General features: G+C 59.7%; 1 protein-coding gene across 1 annotated transcript; it reads right to left on the bottom strand.

The window, feature by feature from the left end:
- Nucleotides 1-1,644: 1,644 nt before the first annotated feature.
- DUSP7 (dual specificity phosphatase 7) lies at nt 1,645-7,187 on the bottom strand. The gene is made up of 3 exons (XM_065885606.1): nt 6,671-7,187; nt 4,750-5,184; nt 1,645-1,952 (listed from the first exon to the last, which is right to left on the bottom strand). Exons 1-3 carry the CDS (start codon nt 7,185-7,187, stop codon nt 1,645-1,647), a joined length of 1,260 nt encoding a protein of 419 aa, XP_065741678.1.
- Nucleotides 7,188-18,240: the final 11,053 nt, after the last annotated feature.

Raw genomic sequence — 18,240 nt, 5'->3', positions numbered from 1 at the left:
AAGCAAAACTGGCCACCCTCTTGGCATACCCTCATTTACACAAATCTGATGCATCTTTCTGGGTTTTTCTTTTTAAAGGTAAAAAAGAGAGAAAGAGAACCATGTACAGCATGGAAGCTTTTTGTCAATTTCTTGACTGTGGCAAGATTTGAATCTGCTGCCTTAAAGAATCCCTGAAAACCACCCCTGTGAGGTAAGATGCAGTGGGGGCAGAGTTTCCGTGGCCTTGCTCACATGCTGAGTGCTGGCTCGCTCAGGGACCCCAGCCCGACTGCTCACCCCTCCCCAGGCCCTACGCAGTCCTGACACCTGGGAGAGCTGAGGTTGGAGAAGGAACAAAACTGGAGGAGGATAACGGAATCCGTGGCTTTGTTCTGTGGATATGGGGGTGGAGGGATGGACAGAGCCTCACATCCCTTTCCTTGTCCATCCTCGCCACCCACCCCTGCCCTGGGATTGAAATGGGTGCGAGTTTCTTAATAGAAGGCAGGGGCAAGATGAGCACGGGGCAGGCTTTCATGGGTCGAGGGGGCTGGGAGTGGCAGCTGAACCAAAGCAACAACCAGGGTGAGGGAAGAGACTCGGGGGAGGCAGGGCTGGGTGCCACCACCTACGCCCCCCCCAGCCACTGGGCCTGCACCCTCAGCTACCAACAGAGAGAGGAAGATACAAGTAGTGGGTACATATAAAAAGGGCCTGGGGCCCAGGCCCCCCTCGGGGCTGAGCCCGGAGGGTTAATGCTACTGCGTGGCAGCCCCCTGTGGCCCCACCTCCAGCAGGACAGTGGCAGGGCCTCCCTCTGCTTCCTGGGGCAGTTGGCAGGGACCACCAGAAGGGCAGTTGGGTGGGCAGAGAATGCAAAGGCCACCTGTCCAGCCCACCACTCACCACTCGCGGCAGTCATCACAGGCAAATGCAGAGCCAGGTCGGGCTGGGCCGAGGTGGGAGGTGTGGGCAGGCCTGGGAGTCCAAAGCTGGCGAGAGCAGCGAACCACCCCTTTAAGGGCCGCTGCGGAAACGGAGGCTTCACACATGTGCAAAACGCTTTTGGTCAAGATCAATGCGGGGTTTGTCTTTTCCATTAAAAACAAAAACCCAAGAATTGCTTTTTGAAATAAGAAGAAAAACAAACTGATAACACTTCTCTCTCTCTCTCTCTCTCTCTCTCTCGCAGGATCAAGAAAGGGATGAAATACTGGTTTATACAATCCACTGTTGCATGTAGCCTGAAAATAACACTTTTCATTAAAAAAGAAAAATCAAGAAGAGCTTGAACACTCTCTGCTCCAGGGAGCTCGGATTTACCTGCCAAAAATAAAAAGTAAACTCAGGTCCATGGATGTGTCTTTAAAAAAAAAACAGCCAAACTGGCTGGGCCATCAGCAGAAAGGAGTGTCCTGGGACAAGGACGAGGCCCCACTGGACTCCCAAAGCCACATGTCTGAGAGCTGAGGGCCCCTCCGGAAAGTCCTGCCGGGGGAGGCCTGGCTGTGGGCTGCACCCTCCCCGGGATGGTGAGGGAAGCTCACCTCTGGGCACAGGCAATGTCCGGGTTCCTCACGCCAGAGGCAGCAGGCGTGGGCCCTCCCTGCGGGCCCTGTAGAGGCCCGGGAGGGGCTGGCCCGTTGCCCCGTGCCCCCGGCCTCACGTGGACTCGAGCGTGTTGAGTGGGAACAGGTTGTGGTTGGTGGGCGTGGAGAAGTAGAGCTGCTCGCTGGGGGTGTGGTTGTCACACGGGCTGCTCAGCCCCAGCGTCCGCTCGAAGTCCAGCAGCTGCCCCATAAAGTTGAAGTTGGGTGAGATGTTGGACTTTTTCCTCTTGACAAAGTCGTAGGCATCATTGAGCGACAGGTTCATCTTCTGCATCAGGTAGGCCACCGTGACCGTCACTGAGCGGCTGATGCCTGCCAGGCAGTGCACCAGGACACCGCACTTCTTGGAGCGGGCCTCGTCTGAAACACACAGGCACGGGTCAGGGCAGCACCTCCTCCAGGGAGCCACCGCAGGTGGGGCTGGGGCCCGGGTGGGGCTGGGGGCAGCATGGTGACTGGCTGGTGCCTCCCGACTCCCGAGTGACCTGGTGAAGTCCCACGCGGGTGGGACAGCAACTTGGGATCGAGGTCAAGAGCATGACTGTGGAGAGGGCTCTGCCACACGGTAGCTCCAAGTCACTGGACATTGCTGCGCCTCAGTCTTCTCCTGTCAGAGGGCCTGCTTACTCACAGTGCTCTTAGAGGTACGTGAGCCAAGGGAGGGCCTCACAAACACTGTGATCACTGCTAGTCCTACTGCTGCTATAACCATGTGCTACTACATGCCAAGGTGTCACCTGCATCCTCTCAGGTCATCTGCACCATGGCTACCAAGTTAACTTTGTAAATGAGGACACAGGCACAGAGGCCAAGTGACGAGCACAAGGTCACACAAAGGTTCCTCCTAACTCGCAGCACTTACCCCCGCTAGCCCACGACCTGGGGCTCAGGGCTGAGCTTGCTCTCCTGGGGCAGCTTCCATGGGTGCCCCCGAGAGCCTCCTCAGAAGCAGGCCTCATGAAGGCTCCTCCACAAGGGAACGGCAGGCAGCACTCGGCTCTGCCCTGGGCCCAGCCAGTCCCCGGGGCCTTAGTCCTGCTCCGGAATAGCCAGGGACGGGGACCAGGGCCACGCCTAGTTTCACGAGTGGGGTTTGCTTATGTGGGGCCTACCCAGACCACTTACTAGACTTTCCCTCCATGTGCCAGTGACATCTCCCACCACAGCCAACCAAGTTCTGCCAACTCTCCCCTCCACCGCTCCTCCCAGATTCCCCCAGTGCGGTGCTCAGACTCCTATGCCTGACAGGCAGTAGGAGCTCAAATACCAGTCGAGCCACCGGCCAACTCAGTCCTGTAATCTCTCCTCCCCTAGACCCGAGCACAGCTGCATCTCCGTGCCAGAGCTGTGCCAGGGGCACAGATTAACAAGAGGCAGGCCTGGGGTCCCCAAGGTCCCCGCCTGAGCTCACTGGGAGCCAGGTACACTCCTTCAAGATGCACTCCTACAAAAGGCCACAGGTTCACAAATTGTTCCTCGTATGGCACTCACTGCTTCTGGCCTGGCAGGACTTCCCTTCCCTAAGCCCACATGAGGGTTCCCAGGGCAAAGCATGCAGTAGGTGCTTAATCCAGACTCGGGGACCAACTAGGGGCCAGACCAGCGGGGGAAGAGACCGATTGTCATGGATTCACGTGGAACCACGATGTCTGACCTTTAGATTTGGGGCAGGAGAAGGGGGTAGTGGAGACAAGCCTCCAGTGGTGACACATCAAGATAAGGGGAAGGCCTGGTCCCCAAACCCACTCCTAGGTGATCCAAAGTAAAACCACTTCCGCTGGCTTTATTTTTAGCCCTCTAAGGGTGTGGCTGAGCCTTGGGGGTGCTGGTGCTTGATCCTGCCCCACTGAGTCCTATGGGATGCTTGGGCTTCAATTCCTTCACTTGTCAAAAAGGGAGTATGGTTCCTCCCACCTCTACACCCTGTTCTGTCCCCCTCCCGAGATGTAAAGGGACCTCCAAGAAGGATAAAAACACCTACAAACCAGGCTCAGCCCTGGGAAATCCGGGGGCCCCCTCTTCACCCCCCTCTTCACTGGGGCGAGCACAAATGCTGAGGCAGCACCCACAGCCCTCTGGGCCATGTCCTCCCAAGCAGAGCTGGGAAGCTCTGGATAGCCCCCGACACAGCCCCTCCCCCAGGCCTCAGCTTCCTTCCTTCCTCCCAGCCAGGCACCTACTTTTGGTTCCCAGTAAGCGGATGAGGCGGGGAAGCCTCCCACTTCCTGTTATTAATGCGAGCCCAGCCCAGCTGACACCAAAACGCCCTCCACTGGACATAGCCGCCAGAGGGAAAAGACTGCCGGGCCACCCCCTCCCTGCCACCGGAGGCTAGACAGAACACTGGGTCACCAGGCTCGGAGAGCCCAGGGTTTACATTCACCCTGATCTTGTGTCCCTTTCCTGAATCCTGGGTGAGAGCTGAACCCAAAGACGACCTGCCATCTAAACAGCCTCCAGCTGGCCAAGGAGAAAGCAGGATGGGAGGTCAAAGATAAGGAACCCGAGTCAGCTGAGGCTGCGGATGGAGGGGGCTCAGAGGGCGCTAAGCCAGACAGCAGAACACACTGCCCCCGGGGAGGACTTCCTTAGCCTCTCCCCATACTCTCTGAATACCCCCTATATGCCAAGCAAGCCCCACAGGCTGCCGGGAGCATCTGAGGCCCCGCCGAGGCCCTTTGGGTCATCACGTTCCAACAGCTGCCAGTTTGGGGTAGGCCTCTGGCTCCAGGCCACACTTTAGCCCCTTCAGGTACACAGTAAAGCCCAAAGAGGCTCCGTGACAGCCCCTAAAGAGACATGTGCGCTGAGGCGTGACGCAAAGCAAGCAAGACTTGTGGGAGGTCTGAGAGCTGGGATGTTTCAGCTTGCTGAGCCTGAAACAGCACAGCCAGAAAAACCCAAGCTGGACAGCAGAGGCCACGAGGCTCCAACAGCTGCAGGGAGCCTGCGAGTCAGGGGACTGCTCAGGCCCCGAGGGCCTTGGTGACTCACAGTGGGCCTGGGTACACCCATGGGCACACGCTGGCACATGCAGGGCACACACAGGTCTTGACAGGCCCAGAGATACCCAGCCAGGCACGGGCAACACCCAGAGTCCCACACACACCTTGATGCGCAAGCCCACCCACCCTGCCCGAAGCGCAGCAGCACTTACCGATGAAGCTGATGGCCTCAGGGAAGAACTGGGAGAGGTTCTGGCTCCAGTGGTCAGAGATGGGGATCTGCTTGTAGGTGAACTCGCCCCCGTGCTCGAAGGCATTGGGCAGGTTGGGCGTGACGTTGAGGATATACTTGATGCCGTACTTGCCGAGCACATCCAGGTTGGTGGAGTCCTTGGCGCAGCCGAGGTAGAGGTAGGGCAGGATCTGGACGGGGAAGGCCGGTTGGCTGGATGGCACAGGGCTGCCGTCTGACTCGGTGGCACTGCTGGGCAGCTCTCTGTCCGACTCACCATCTGAGCAGTCAGAGCTGATGCGTAGGCCCCCCAGACCCAACACTGAGGTGGGCGGTGAGCCGCTCGGCGAGGACGAGCTGTCCACGTTGGTCTCGCAGTGTTCTGAGTACTCTGTCTGGAACTTGTTGAAACCACCTGTGGACAGGATGAGACAGGGCCTGGATGAGAGACTGACGATGCCAGTGCCCCAAGACCAAACAGGCTGCACAAGACCAACAGCAGCCATGCTTCCCCACGGCAAGCACCGTAACACCAACAATGGACAACACGGGCGGTGCTACGTATTTACACATGTACCTCCTCCTGTTTTCTCCACAACAATCCTATGATCCACTTCACAGATGGGGAAACTGAGGCCCCAAGTGATAAAGTAACATGCTTGAGCTCCATACCCTTACCCATAGGGCTTCAGGGCCCCAGCCATACAACCAGCTTTAGGGCACTTGAGGACAGACTCCAGCTCATTCCTCTTCCACAGCTCCCATGTACACCTGGCACCCATGGGTGCTCAGTAACTGCTAAGCGGTAAAGGAGAGCAAACCACCCCATCTCAAGCCAACACCTGTGGGTTTGCAAACCCCTCTTATAGATGAGACCGCAGGGGCCAGAGCTGCATCTGGGTCAGCTAGAGGCAGAGAGGGCCTGGGCCCCCTGACTGGGAATAGGGTGCTTGAGCCCCACTCTCAGCCACACGGGAAATAGTGTGAAGGTATCTGTTGGCTCTTTCCCACGGCAAAAGCAAGTTCATAAAAGGGGTCCCAATTCCACCTCTCCAGAACCCACCCCCTTATAACACAAAGGTCCCTCTCAAGCCTTGGACCCACAGAAGGGGAAGCTGCTGGGGGCTTTACAGGAACAAGAAATGGGGAGCGCCTTGCAGCTAAGGATGGGCCCTGCGCCCGAGGGTGCCGCAGGCCTCCTCTCCCCTCCCGCCTGCCCGCCCCGCTGCCAGCAAGAGGCCATTTTGGAATGTTAATTGGAAACACCGGCTGCAGCCACTCGCCTCCCAGCGCTGCCTCCCCCTTCCACAGTCTCTGGGGTGGCAGGCTAAGGACTTGGGGGTCCCAGAAAACCAGAGCTGGAGCAAGGAACACTGCTTACAGCCGTGCCCCAAGCGCCTCCAAGAGGCGGTGATTCCCAAGTGATGAGACCCACGCGGGGATGCCCGGAGTCCCCCAACCCAAATGATCCCTATTCCCTGGCGGGGGCGGGGACGATTATGAAAAGCTCCTGTCCTAACCCGGGCCTTCCAGGAACACGCATTCCAGTCTGTAGGAGCTGAACTTGGGTGCCCAGGAGGGGACCCTCCCTCCTTTGGAGGGCTCACGGGGAACCCAGGAGCTGCTATGGCCCCAACAACACGAAAAAAGGAAAGCCCAGGCGGGGAGAAGTTTGTTCGACCCACTTAGATCGTGCCCAGAAAGGGGTGTAGAGAAGGCCTGCGTGTCAGCCTAAACCCGCACAGCTGGGGCCGGACGCCCGGGAGAGGAGAATGCGGGCCGGGGGCGACGTGGCGCCGGCCGGGCAGGCTGGGCACGGGAAGAGAAAGCGGCCTCCGGCTGGGGCACCCGGGAGCGCGGGAGAGCCCCAATCCCAGACAGGGTCTCGGTGCTGCCCTCACCTTGGAGGTAGTAGGCCTGGCAGCCGTCGTCGCGCAGCTTTTGCAGGAGAAGGCCAAGCACCGAAGCGGGAGCGCCAGGCTCTGGCTGCCACTCGGCCGTGGCCTCGTCGTAGAGCAAAACGGTGGCCGCCTTGCAGCGCGTAGCGAAACGCTCCTTGTCGGCGTGGTTGGGGATGATGGAGCGGATGGGCAGGTTGCCCTTGCGCAAGCGGCGCAGCATGAGGCCCGGGATGGCCAGGTTGATGGCCGTCTCGATGTGCGACGACTCGAAGAGCTCGTGCGGCCGGCAGTCGAGCAGCAGCAGGGACGCGCCGCCGCGCGCCTCCAGCTCCTCCTGCAGCCACTCGGCACTCTTGCAAGGCATGGCCCCCGCACCCGCCGCCGCGCCTGCCCCGGTACCGGCGCCGGAACCAGACCCCGCACCGGGCTCCGACCCCGCCCCGGTGCCCCCAGCCGCCGACGCCCCCGAGGCCGACATGTGCGCCCGCGCTGGGGGGCCGCGGAGCTGGTTTTTCATGGGGAGCGCGGGCGGCCCGGGGCCGGGGCCGGGCAGCCCTGCCCTGGGACGGCGCCCCGGCCGCGCGGGCCCCAGCCGCGTCTCCGGGCGCCCGCCTCCCGCCGAGCTGCACGCCCGCCGCCCCGGCCTCCCGGCCTCCGTCCCGCCCGGCCCTCCGCGCGCGCCGCGGCCTGACAGCCCCAATTAAACGGCGTCTCGGACGGCCGCGCGCCGAGGCGTCCTCCGGGGGGCGGGGCCGCGGGGCCGGCGCCCGAGCTTAAAGGCGCCGTACCTCCGCCGCCCCTCCCCACGGGGTACGTGGGCGCGCGAGCGGTCCCGTGTGCCCGGAGACCTGCGCCCCGGCCTTCGCCCCGCTTCAGCGCTGCTGCATTCTCGCCTGGCCCAGAACTGATTATGACTCGCCTGGGGGCCTGGCCAAGACCCTCTCGGTTCCCCTATCCCGCGCTCCCAGCTCTTCTGTGCCCTACCCTGAAGGGCTGCCCTGGGGGCGTCCTGCGCGTGGCATCCCCTTCCTACGTTCACGGAAGCAGAGTTTCCCCGGGGATGGGGCGGAGGGAAGGGGCGATCAGGCTGAGCCAAAGCCCCCTCCTCCTGTCAACGCCATTCATTCATTCTCAGCGAGTTCATTCAACAAATGGAAATTGAACGCCTACTACGTGCCATGACCTGTGCTTAGGCGGTCACCGTTTCTGGCAACTTGCATAGTCCCAATGAGGGCTACACGCTTGAAGACCTGAAGGTAGTCTCACCCCAGCAGGCCTGAGGGGAGATCAGCACCTAGGCAACTGGCGGAGTAGGACGGCCCAAGGCCGTGCCACCCTCCACGGGTAGGGGTGAAGAAATCCTGAAACGACCTGGGAAGAGAGAGCGGGCCCTTTAAGGAAGCTTCACAAGCGGGGTGGTGACAGGCGCCGAGTGAAGCGCCACGTGACTTTTCCACGGGAGCGGGTGCTGGGGGGGATCCTCTTTAATCGGCTCTCCTCCTCCCACCTCCCAACGCACCAATCAACTTTCGTGGTAGGCGGGAGTGCGTCACGCAGGTGGCCAATCGCGGCCGAAGGAGACGGTGGGGCGGAGAGAGGAAGGCGGGGCCCGCCGAAAGTTCCACCCAGCGCGGGAAGTGGGCGGGGTCTCAGCGAGCGCTGTGTATCGGCTCGCAGGCTGCCTAGGCGGAGTAGGTGAATGGATCCGCAGGTAGCGCTGGAACAAAGCGGCTCGACTCGAACGGTGCGCGTGCGCAGGGCCTGCCGCACTTTCCCTACTGAGTCAGGGTTGTCTGTGTCGGGAGGGAGCTCGCGGCTGATCCTGCGGTTCGTCTGGTCCGTTCCCTGCTGGGTGGAGTGCTCCCACATCCTTGGGGTTTATCCTTCCCACTCTGCCCGAGGCTGGTCAGCTCACCGCCACCTTGCCTCTACACCCAGCTGGAGGGAGGTTAGCGTCAGAGATGAAGGGCGGTGGCGCTTGAGATTTGCCGAAGGGAGTGCTTCTGGAACCCGCAGGATTTGAGCTTTCCGCTGACAGGAAGGCACGAAGAGGGGCGGCCCTGGGTTAGTCCCCGCTGCCCACCTCCCTCCCCCCACCCCCCCTTTGTCCATGCGAAGGATAGTCTATGTGAAGGGTTTCATCCCGCTGCAGGGCTGTGTCGAAAAGAAGCAGGGATCTCTCCCACAGTCACACTCCCAGCAAGATGACAGCACTGCAGTCATAGGTGGCCTTATCACCCAAGATTCGATGCCCAGAGAGGTGATAGGAGAATCAGGTCTCTGGTCTCCCGCGCAGGCTTGTCCTAGGGTTGCTGGGCAGAGCCTACTTCCCTGGGGACCTAGGACGAGTGGAAAGGGCTCCCGGGGCCTGAGGGGCCCAGATATGGATTCTGCCCTGCCACCTGCTGACGTGTTGTGTGGCCCGAGTATGGTTCCCACCTCTCTGGGCCTCAGTTTTCCCCACGTGGGATCGTGCTGGTCTGGACACTGCCCAACCAGTCCACCACAAATCTGTCAGCCTGGGAGGGTGGTTCTCTGAAGCCAGGCCCCTTAGCCGGTAGTCCAGGTGCTGGTTGTCAGGGATGGAGACAACCAGCACCTCACTCAAAAGGCCTGAGCAGACCCACAAGGGAGGGGACCTGCTGGCCAGTGAGTCATTCCTCAACGGGCTTGTTGGGGGCCTTTTGGAGCTTCACCTACAGCAGTGCCTGATGAGGAGTTGACCATTGTTCTCACTAGTGGGGGCACAACTGCGAGGGGACCCTCCACCGTGCCCCCCCAGTCTCCATTCCCCGTGTGCGAGGAAGCCCCTCCCGGAAGAGGGGAGGAGGCCCACCACCCCTCACATTAGCTTGTGATGGCTCCCTAGTCTCCCTCACCCTCTGGACTCCTCTAGCGGGGACAGCTACCCTGGAGGAGAGACCTGTGAGGATGTGTGGAATTGGGAAGACTCCCTGCGGGGTGGGGGGCATCCTCCCGCAGGGATGTAAAAAGAGGCAGGGTTTGACTGAGTACAGGAGAAGGGAGAGCATCTGGGGAGGGGGTGACAGGGGGAGCAAAGGGGTGGAAGAGAATTAGCCTGACCATGGGAGATGCTGCAGTGGTCCTGGGCCCCCATTACCCTGGCTGGAGGAGAGCCGCAAAGCCTTGGTTCCTGAGTGGAAGCCCTGCCTACAGTCTTGAACCGCTAGACACAATGCGTAAAGTGGATCCCAGCAGGGCTGCCCTTGGGTGTTAGGGAAGGGGGCAAGGGACAGACACTGAACCCTCTGACATACATGGCTCAGAGCATAACAAGAACTTGCCTATGGTCAGACAGCAAGAGGCCAGAGCTGCCCCTGCCCAGGGCCTTGCTCTGCACCTGTGACCCTCCCTCAAGGATACTGGGAGAGGGGACCTGGTACCTTGGGTGAGAGCATGGGATCAAAGACATTCCTCCTCCTCAGGAATGTGGCCTTTCCTGCCCTTCAAGGTTCAGACCCTCCCTCACCTGCAGCCCCTGGGAGAGGTGCCCCACTCACTAGGGTCTCCCTGAGGGGCAGGGGGGCCCCAGAACAGGTGTGAGTCCCTGGGGGTGATTGGGTCTCAGGAGGGGAGCTGCGGGTGGGGTGTGTTTGAACTCTCTGCGGGCTGTACCCCTCTCCCACACCCCTCCAGGCCTTTGCACATGCTCTTCCCTCAGTCAGGACATTTTTTCGCCCTCACCTTTTGCCTGCCTTCTAGAATATCCCAGCTCAGTTGTCACCCTCAGGGAGGCTTCCTCTGATCCTCCAGGCTAGATTAGCCCCCCTGATCTGTGATCCCAGGACCCCTGCCCCCCAACTTTGCTCTGGACTCTATCACAGTCATGGTTACACCGCCCACCAGACTTTCTCCCTTTGGATGTCCAATGGTATGCCTGCCCCTCCTCAAGGCCATTTCTCCTCCTGCCGTCTCTGTCTCATCCCTCATCCCCCAGTTGCCAGGCCCAAACCCATGAGGCACGTTTGGAGCTACCTACCCTGTCTGCACATATCCAGCCCCAGAGCCACACAGTGAAGGGGGCTTCCCAGCCCGGCAAGGCTTAGCTGTGATGGTGGGATGTTTGATGTGAACTGAACAGATATGAACTGGTGTGTACCACCCCCCCCAAACACATGTCCACATGGCATGGTGACCTAGGAGCTGTGTCACCAAGAATAGTTTAAGCATCTTGGAAGCAGACTTTCCTTTTCTCACTGTTGCCCCTGGATTTCTTAGAGATGGGCCAGCATGTTTGAATGGCATATGCTGGAGGGGCAGGAGGGGAGGAGGGTCAGTTTCTTGCCCTCCTACCCTAAAGAGGCTAGCACAAATTTGGGATGAGCTCCTGCTTGCTTCCAGGAGGGCAGCTTTCCAATCAAGGTCTATTTCCCACTATGAGAGCTGAGCAGGGGCTGGAGCAGGGGCTGGGGCAGGGCACTCCAGTCCGTGATGCCTGCTGCTGGTGACAGAGCTAGTCTCTGCCAAGGGCAGCTCCACTAGGCTTGGGGAGATGTGCCATCAGAGCCCTGCCTGAAACCCAGACTAGGGGTCACTATGCTTGCCCCTGAACCTTGGGACAGCTTCTCCCACATCCCTTGGTGAGGTGCCTGCCTGGGTTACAGTCAGAACAAGTAGTGTCTAAGCCAGGCCAGGAGTGGACTGTGAAAAGCCTGGCAACTCTCCTGCCCTGCACAGAACTCCTGGCTGTACACATCCATGCATGTGCACGCACGCACACACACACACACACGTAAGGACACATAAGACAGGCCCAAACACCCATAGATCTACCTATACATGCATATATGCTCACAGGCACATAAGCGTGTACGTAGAAATACACAAATACAGACCTATGCACGAGTGCAGAAATGTACAGTACACATGTACACACACACTCACTGTGATATGCACACATGCAAACAGACCCTGTATGTGTGGGCACTTGCCACTCTTGCTGGAGGGGTGCCCACAGACAGATAACCCGGAGGGGCTGTTACAGGCTGATGGAATCCATGTTCTTCTCCCACAGCCCTCCAGTCAACTGGGCTCACCCTTCCATATTAGCCATTGCTGGGATCTCCGTGGTGACTAGTTCTGGATGGAACAGAAGTCCATCCCGGCCTACCTCCCAGCAGGGGGCTGCCAGACCCTGCCTGGGTGATGGCAGCATGGCACAGGGAAGCTGTTGCCTGGGACAGCTCTGCTGCTGGGGGCCCAGCCTATCCACCCTCTCCCTGCCCTGCCCAGGTGTTGGGGCAGAGGGGGTAGGAGGTCAGGGCCCTGGGGAGCAGGTGAGAGAGAGGGCCACACCCAGGAAAATCAGAGAACAAAACCTGGCAGGATGGAAGCCAGGGCCTAGAAGATCTGGGAACTCCCCAAAGCCACCTGGAGAGGGTGGAGGGGAAGAGCGAAGAGAGCCTTGCCTCTGCAGGAGCCTCCCCTCCCATTCAGGCTCATTTTCTGAGCACCTGCCCTGAGCAAGGGAGTGTGCAGGGCAGTGAAGTGGGACCTCAGAGGGGGAACTAGACATATGTAATTCCTCTCTCCCTGCTCCCCACCCAGCAGTGACTGCAGGCTTGGCCAACCTCCCCAGGTGGACTCCCTGGGGCTACTCACTTGAGAGCATGCCTTTCCCAGCCACACACCAGCCCACTGGGGCCTGCCTCAGTGTGGAAGACTCACCACTCGGCCACGTTTCATCCCTGGCAGGCATTACTAGTCAATCACAGGACTTGCTGAACCATCCTCTGGCCTGAAAACCCTTCCAAGCAGGCAGGACCAGGTGATCAACTGTGGTAGACACGGGAGGTAAAACCTTTTTGCTAACGTCTCAATTCATAGCCAGACCAGCTATGCTTCTCTGTCCCCACCCCCAGCTCACTTCACTCTGACCACCTCCTGCTTCCTACTCGGTGCCCAGACACAGCACCCTTGCCTCCACACACTTCCTCATTCCATGCCCACCCCCGAAATTATCTCCAGCTTCTGAGGGGCCATGGCCTCAGGAAGCCTGCCCTGCTTAACCACAGCAGAGTCTGCTCCTGCTCCGAGTCCTCCCCTGCAGGGCCCAGCATTTTCCACTCTCTACCCAGTGGAGCCTCCCCTCTGTGACTTCCCCTGTGTGAGCCTCCCTTCATCACTGGAGTCCCCCACGTGGTCATGCAGAGTCCTGGGGCCCAGCCAGGCCTTCCTCATGACCCCAATTGCCCTCTGTTCCAAGCTGTCTTGGGCATGGGGGTTCCCCTTAGAGTATGGGGGTCTGCTGGGCTGGTCAGCCTGGGCAAGTGAACATTTCAAGGCCTGCTCGGGGCTGGCTGCCTTGGGACTGATGTCAAGCAGGCCTGATCCCAGCACAAAGGCCCTACCCCATGGCCCTCATGCCAGTGCAGTGTTCGCCAGCTCAGCCCCGCATTGCCCCAGTGTCCCCAGTGAGGTGAGTAGAGCAGGGCTTGTCTGTCCATTCTACAGATGAGAAAACTGAGGCCTAGGAAGGGAAATGTCTTGCCCAAGGGCCTGGCTCCAGCCCCAGCCAGTTACTCACTTACCCATGGGGCCTGGGGTGAGTCATTGTGGCCCAGGTGATGGGAAGGAAACACATAAACACAAGCAAGTGGGAAGGACGGTCTGGTAGGAGGGTGGATATGCCTGCCTGGGGCTCCCACACACAGGCCCCTGTGGTCTTACTGATCAGGAGCCCACCTGACGGTTTCAAGTCTTGTTTCCTTCTGGCCCCGTGTCCAGGCTTTGCACCAGCCCTGGGAGGGCTGTCAACTCATTTGACAGGTGGGGAAACTAAGGGCCATGGTTACAACCCCAGCTATGGCAGGGGGCTGGGCCCCAGACTAACAACCCAGAGCTCCTTTCCCCCAACCCAGGGGTTTCCAGCTGGCTCTTACCTGGCTCCAGGCTCTACAGGGAACCCCTTGCTCTACCAGCTGTTTCCCATCACTGGGGTGGAAGGGAGCCAACACTGCCAGGGTGGGGGTATGGGCAAGCTACTCGCCCCATAAGGAGAGGGGGCTGTATCCTGCACATAGCATGTGTGCTATCAAATGCTCTTTCTACTTCCATGGCTAATCCTTCCCTACCCAGAATCTGTCCACTTTCACTACACAGTCCAGGCCCTCCTATCTCTCCCATGGACCATCTCCCTAGCCTTCTTCGCAGCCTCCCCACCCAGCATCCAGAGGGATCTTTTTTTTTTTTTGCGGCATGCGGGCCTCTCACCTCCGCGGCCCCTCCCATTGCAGAGCACAGGCTCCGAGGCTCAGCAGCCATGGCTCACGGGCCCAGCCACTCCGCGGCATGTGGAATCTTCCCGGACCCGGGCACGAACCCGTGTCCCCTGCATCAGCAGGCGGACTCTCAACCACTGCGCCACCAGGGAAGCCCAGAGGGATATTTTGAGAATCAGACCTGGTCCTCCCCTGCTCTGAAGCTTCTCACCATCCGGGCACAGGCCAGCATAGCCCTCAGTGATCTGGCATGGCCCCTCTCTCCACCTCCTCGCCTCCCATCAGGGTCCAGGATTCTCTGGTTGCCCAGCCCAGGCCCCTACATCATCTTGCTCTCTCTTCAGGGCCTTTGCACTCACTGGTCTGCTTGTTGGAGCCCTCCTGTCCTGGCTCTTTCCTTTGACTACCTGCTTATCCTTCCCCCCAAACCAGCTCATCCTCCAGAGCCAGGGGGGGCACCGGGAAGTGGGATCCCACCTTTCTTCTGGACTCTGTGTTGTCAGCCATGAGCACATGGTCCTGTGATTTAAAATGCCTTTGGCTCTTCTCTGCCACACTGGAGGATTCCAGAAACCTCTCACTTCCATTCTCCACCTGGGCCTCAGCCAGTCCTGCATGACCTGCCCAGAGTCAGAAGGCTTCTTACCATGAAGGGATGGCTCCCCGCTCCCACCATGCCTGGCAGGGCCTCATCCTTGTCCTTGGGCTGCAGGCCTCAATTTCCCTGTTTCAGAGAGAGCACTCCACCCCCAACTCTGGTGCAGCTTATCCTTCCTCTGCAAATTGAGCCCAAACTCCCACCTCCTGGTGGACCCAAGAGTCCCTCAGGTCCCAAGCCTGGGTTCCAGTCCTGCATACCACCACTCTCAAGCCTGGAAGAGGGGCTGGGATGGGTGGGGGAAGCCCCATCTGCTGACACTGAGGTCATCCCTAGAGGGCCAGGAGAAACAGCTCAACAGCCCCAAGAAACCAGGCAGCTGGCTCTGATTTCCTTGGGGTTTGGAGGAAGGCAGAGGAGAGAGGAAAAGGACTCAGGTAAGTTTGGCTGGGCTGGTTCCCTGCCCCAAAGTCATAGGTCAAGGTGAGCCCTTTCCTCTTGCATGCCGCTCACCAGAATCTTTGCCCTGGGTTGATCTCCCCTCCATCTTATGACACTTTAGGGCTTGTGGGCAGCACCTCATGAGCCCACCTGGGGCTCTGAGGGATGGAAGCCAGGGCTTTAGGGGAGCAGGGGTCCTTGGCTGCTGGCCTCTGGCCACCGTATCACCCTTGGCCTCCCACTTGAAGCTTCTGATCCTTCTGAAGCCACCTCTGCCAGGAAGGGCCTGGAGCCCCAGTGGTTTGAGCAGGGGTGGGGGGCAGGAGGGTGACTCGGGCAGGGATTCCCAGCCAGAGCAAAGGCAAGGAGCAATGGTGGAGTCCGGGGTGATGCCCTGGTCCGTCTTTGCCAAACCAGCTATGGCTTTTTGATTAGGAGAGCCAGCAGTGGCAGGCTCCTGACAGTAAAGCCAATCCAACCTCTGAGGCTGGGAGGGCGAAGGGGGCTGGGAATTCCCAAAGCACCTGGCAGGCGGATGTGCCAGGGGTCTGGGCTGGGTCTGCTTCCGGTGGGCCAAAGGGCGGTGCCTGGTAGGTCTCACTGTAGCTGCCAGGCCTAATTGCCTCATTTGCATCTGCCTACTGCCAGCCTGGGCCTGTCTGGTCCCCTCCCCATCAGTCCACACAGCCGTTTTTCAGGAATTCCTCCTATAAGGCATTGATGGTGACAGTGATGGTGATCATGTGACCACGATGAGGTTGGGGAAATGGCCTGGGACCCAGCTGGCCTGGCCCTGACACAAGGTTGCTGTGTTGAGGCCTCAGCACTCAGCCCTATTCTAGGTTTCATGCCCAGCACCATCCCATATGGGCTCAGCTGTCCAGAGGTCGCCTGGAGCTCTATGTGCCATGTGCTCAGGTAGGCAGGCACGGGTGGCAGCACTAGGAAACAGTCTGGGGAACTCCCCTTCTTGATGTGGCCTCACCCAGCCCTATTCCTGCCAGAGGGGTACATGCCCTCAAACCTGGGATACTCCCTCCCTGCAAAGACTAGGGTTCTCTGGGAGAGAAGAGGGACCAGTGAACTCTCAGGGCTCCTAGTGGGGCCCTCTGAGGTTGTTACAGGGAGGACCAGGGATCAGCTCTGCTTAAGGCCCCCTTCCCACCTCCCTGCCCCTTGCCATGGCTTATGCAATCTCCCATTAGAAGCCAGCACTGCCCTGACCCCCACTGCCAGATGGGACAGCCCTCTGGCCTGAGCCATAGGGGTGGCTCCGAGACCAGGGCTGGTGGGGGTGAGGCATTGAGAAGGCAGTTTGGCCAGAGCTGGAACTCTCTGTCAAAACCTCCCCAGAAACAACAGGCCAGGCCCAAGAACTCAGGCTGGGGAGTGGCTGAATTCCCCAGGCCATGAGCACTACTGGGACACAGAGCTCCCACGTAGGAGGCAGCTGGAACCCCCGGATCTGGGGTGCTGCTGTGGACTTGGGTGGCCCCTGGAGGTGCCCCAGCCTCTTCATCTATAAAGTGAGGCAATACCTTCTGCCTACCCTAACTCCCAGGGGTGCGGGGCAGCTAGGCAGGTTCTGCCTCGGAACTGTCAGAGGGAAGGGTCTCTTTCGCCTAAGGAGCTGGGCACAGACTCCCAACCACCCCCATGCACTGCAGGAGTGCCTTGGCCTGACACCTGTACCAGACGAGGTCAAGTGCTGACCACCTGCCAGACCCTGCGCTGGACATAGCCGGACAACCCGTTGTGGCCCTCAGATGACCAAGGTGTGAGTGTGCCATGTGTGTTGGGACAGGGCATGGGTAAGATGGGAGAGGTGGAGACTGGGGAGCCTGCCTGTAATGCTGACTCCACCACCGGCCTCCCCTCTCCAGGCCTGTTTCCTCCTCTATAGAATGGGGTACTGTACACCATGCGAGGCTGCTTGAGGCAGGAGGAAACATGCTGTGTGAAGGCTCCAGTCCAGGGCTGAGCTCATGTCCCCCTGCTGAGCCCTCTTATGCCTGGACAGTGGGGAGAGGGCCCCGGGGGCAGGCAGTGACCCCTGTGGGAAGGGGTCCTGGAGGGGAGGCCTGGGAAGGGGGCTTGTAAGCAGCTGTGCCGGGGAGTGTGGGCAGAACGGACTCTGAGCAGAGAGGCTGGCTCCAACAGGAAGAGAAACAGAGACAGAGGAGACAGCAACTCTTCTGAACCTGCAGCTGGTGGCTGTCCTGTCCTGAGGCTGATGTGGGGCCATGGACATGCCCAACACCCCATGGGGCAAGGCCCTGCCCACCAGCCTCATGCCTCTGCCTCTGTGTCCACCCCTGCCTACCTACCTGCCATGAGGGAGGGAAGCGGAGTCACCAGGCCCTGGCCCAGCTCCAGCCTGGTCCTACCTCCAAGTCTCAGCCACACCAGCCCCCTGCTGCCTCCTCACCCTTCCTTAGCTGTCACCACCATTCGATTCCCACCCTTTGCTCAGACCCAGCAGACAACAGCCCCTGCTCTGACCCTCAGGGAGCTTTCCCATCAGGGGTCTTTGACCCATGGCTCCTGCCTCTCCAGGGCTCTTCCTGTAGAACTGTCCAAAGTGGGATCCATAGAACACTAGGCCCACCTCATAGAGAGGGTCATGTGGTCAAATGTCTGAAAAACACTGTGAACTCTGTGGCCCCAGCTGCATAGCATAGGAGTGTGTTAAAGGCTCTGAGAAGTCCTGCAGGGATATAGCTGGCTTAATTTTGTTCATCTGGCAATTCCCAAACTCTGGTGACCATAGCATCAGTTTTTTGCATAATCTCCACTCCCAGCGCATGGGACTGTGCACTCAGCCTGTCCTTCAGGAGAGAAAATAGCCTTGTCTTGCCCAGTGGCTGCTCATACCATGTTCTCTTCCCTGGACTTCCTTTCTCATTTTCAGATGAGAAGCTGAGGATCATCAAGTAGCTGCTCAGAACCCCACACCCTCCCTCTGGCCGGCTCTAGGCGCCCTGAGGTCTGCTTTTCACCAGCAGGTCCGACTGCCATCCCAGCCCGGCTCCTGGGAGGCTAGGATGATTAAATGGGTACCGGGCAGAGATGAGTCGGAGCCTGGCCAGCTTCCCCCAACCAGCACCAGCCAGCTCTTGGCCATGACCAGCTCCTGTGGTCTCTAGCTCAAGGCTGCACAGGGCCAGACAGGGGCCAGACAGGGAGGCTGGTCCTCTCAGCATGGGGGCTGTGGACAGGGCCCCCTCCTCAAGCCCAGGCCAGAGTTGGGTTACAAGCTCTGAGGGTCTCCTAATGAGTTCCACATGCGA

This window comes from Phocoena phocoena, chromosome 10, assembly GCF_963924675.1.
Source record: "Phocoena phocoena chromosome 10, mPhoPho1.1, whole genome shotgun sequence".
NCBI lineage: Eukaryota > Metazoa > Chordata > Mammalia > Artiodactyla > Phocoenidae > Phocoena > Phocoena phocoena.
This window is presented reverse-complemented; position numbering and strand designations above follow the sequence as displayed.

Coding starts and splice junctions, on each gene's coding strand:
- DUSP7 (XM_065885606.1), bottom strand. CDS start 7,187: ATGAAAAACCAGCTCCGCGGCCCCCCAGCGCGGGCGCACATGTCGGCC. Junction 5,185..6,670: donor CCAGGCCTACTACCTCCAAG/GTGAGGGCAGCA, acceptor TCCTGTCCACAG/GTGGTTTCAACAAGTTCCAG. Junction 1,953..4,749: donor TGAGGCCATCAGCTTCATCG/GTAAGTGCTGCT, acceptor TGTGTGTTTCAG/ACGAGGCCCGCTCCAAGAAG.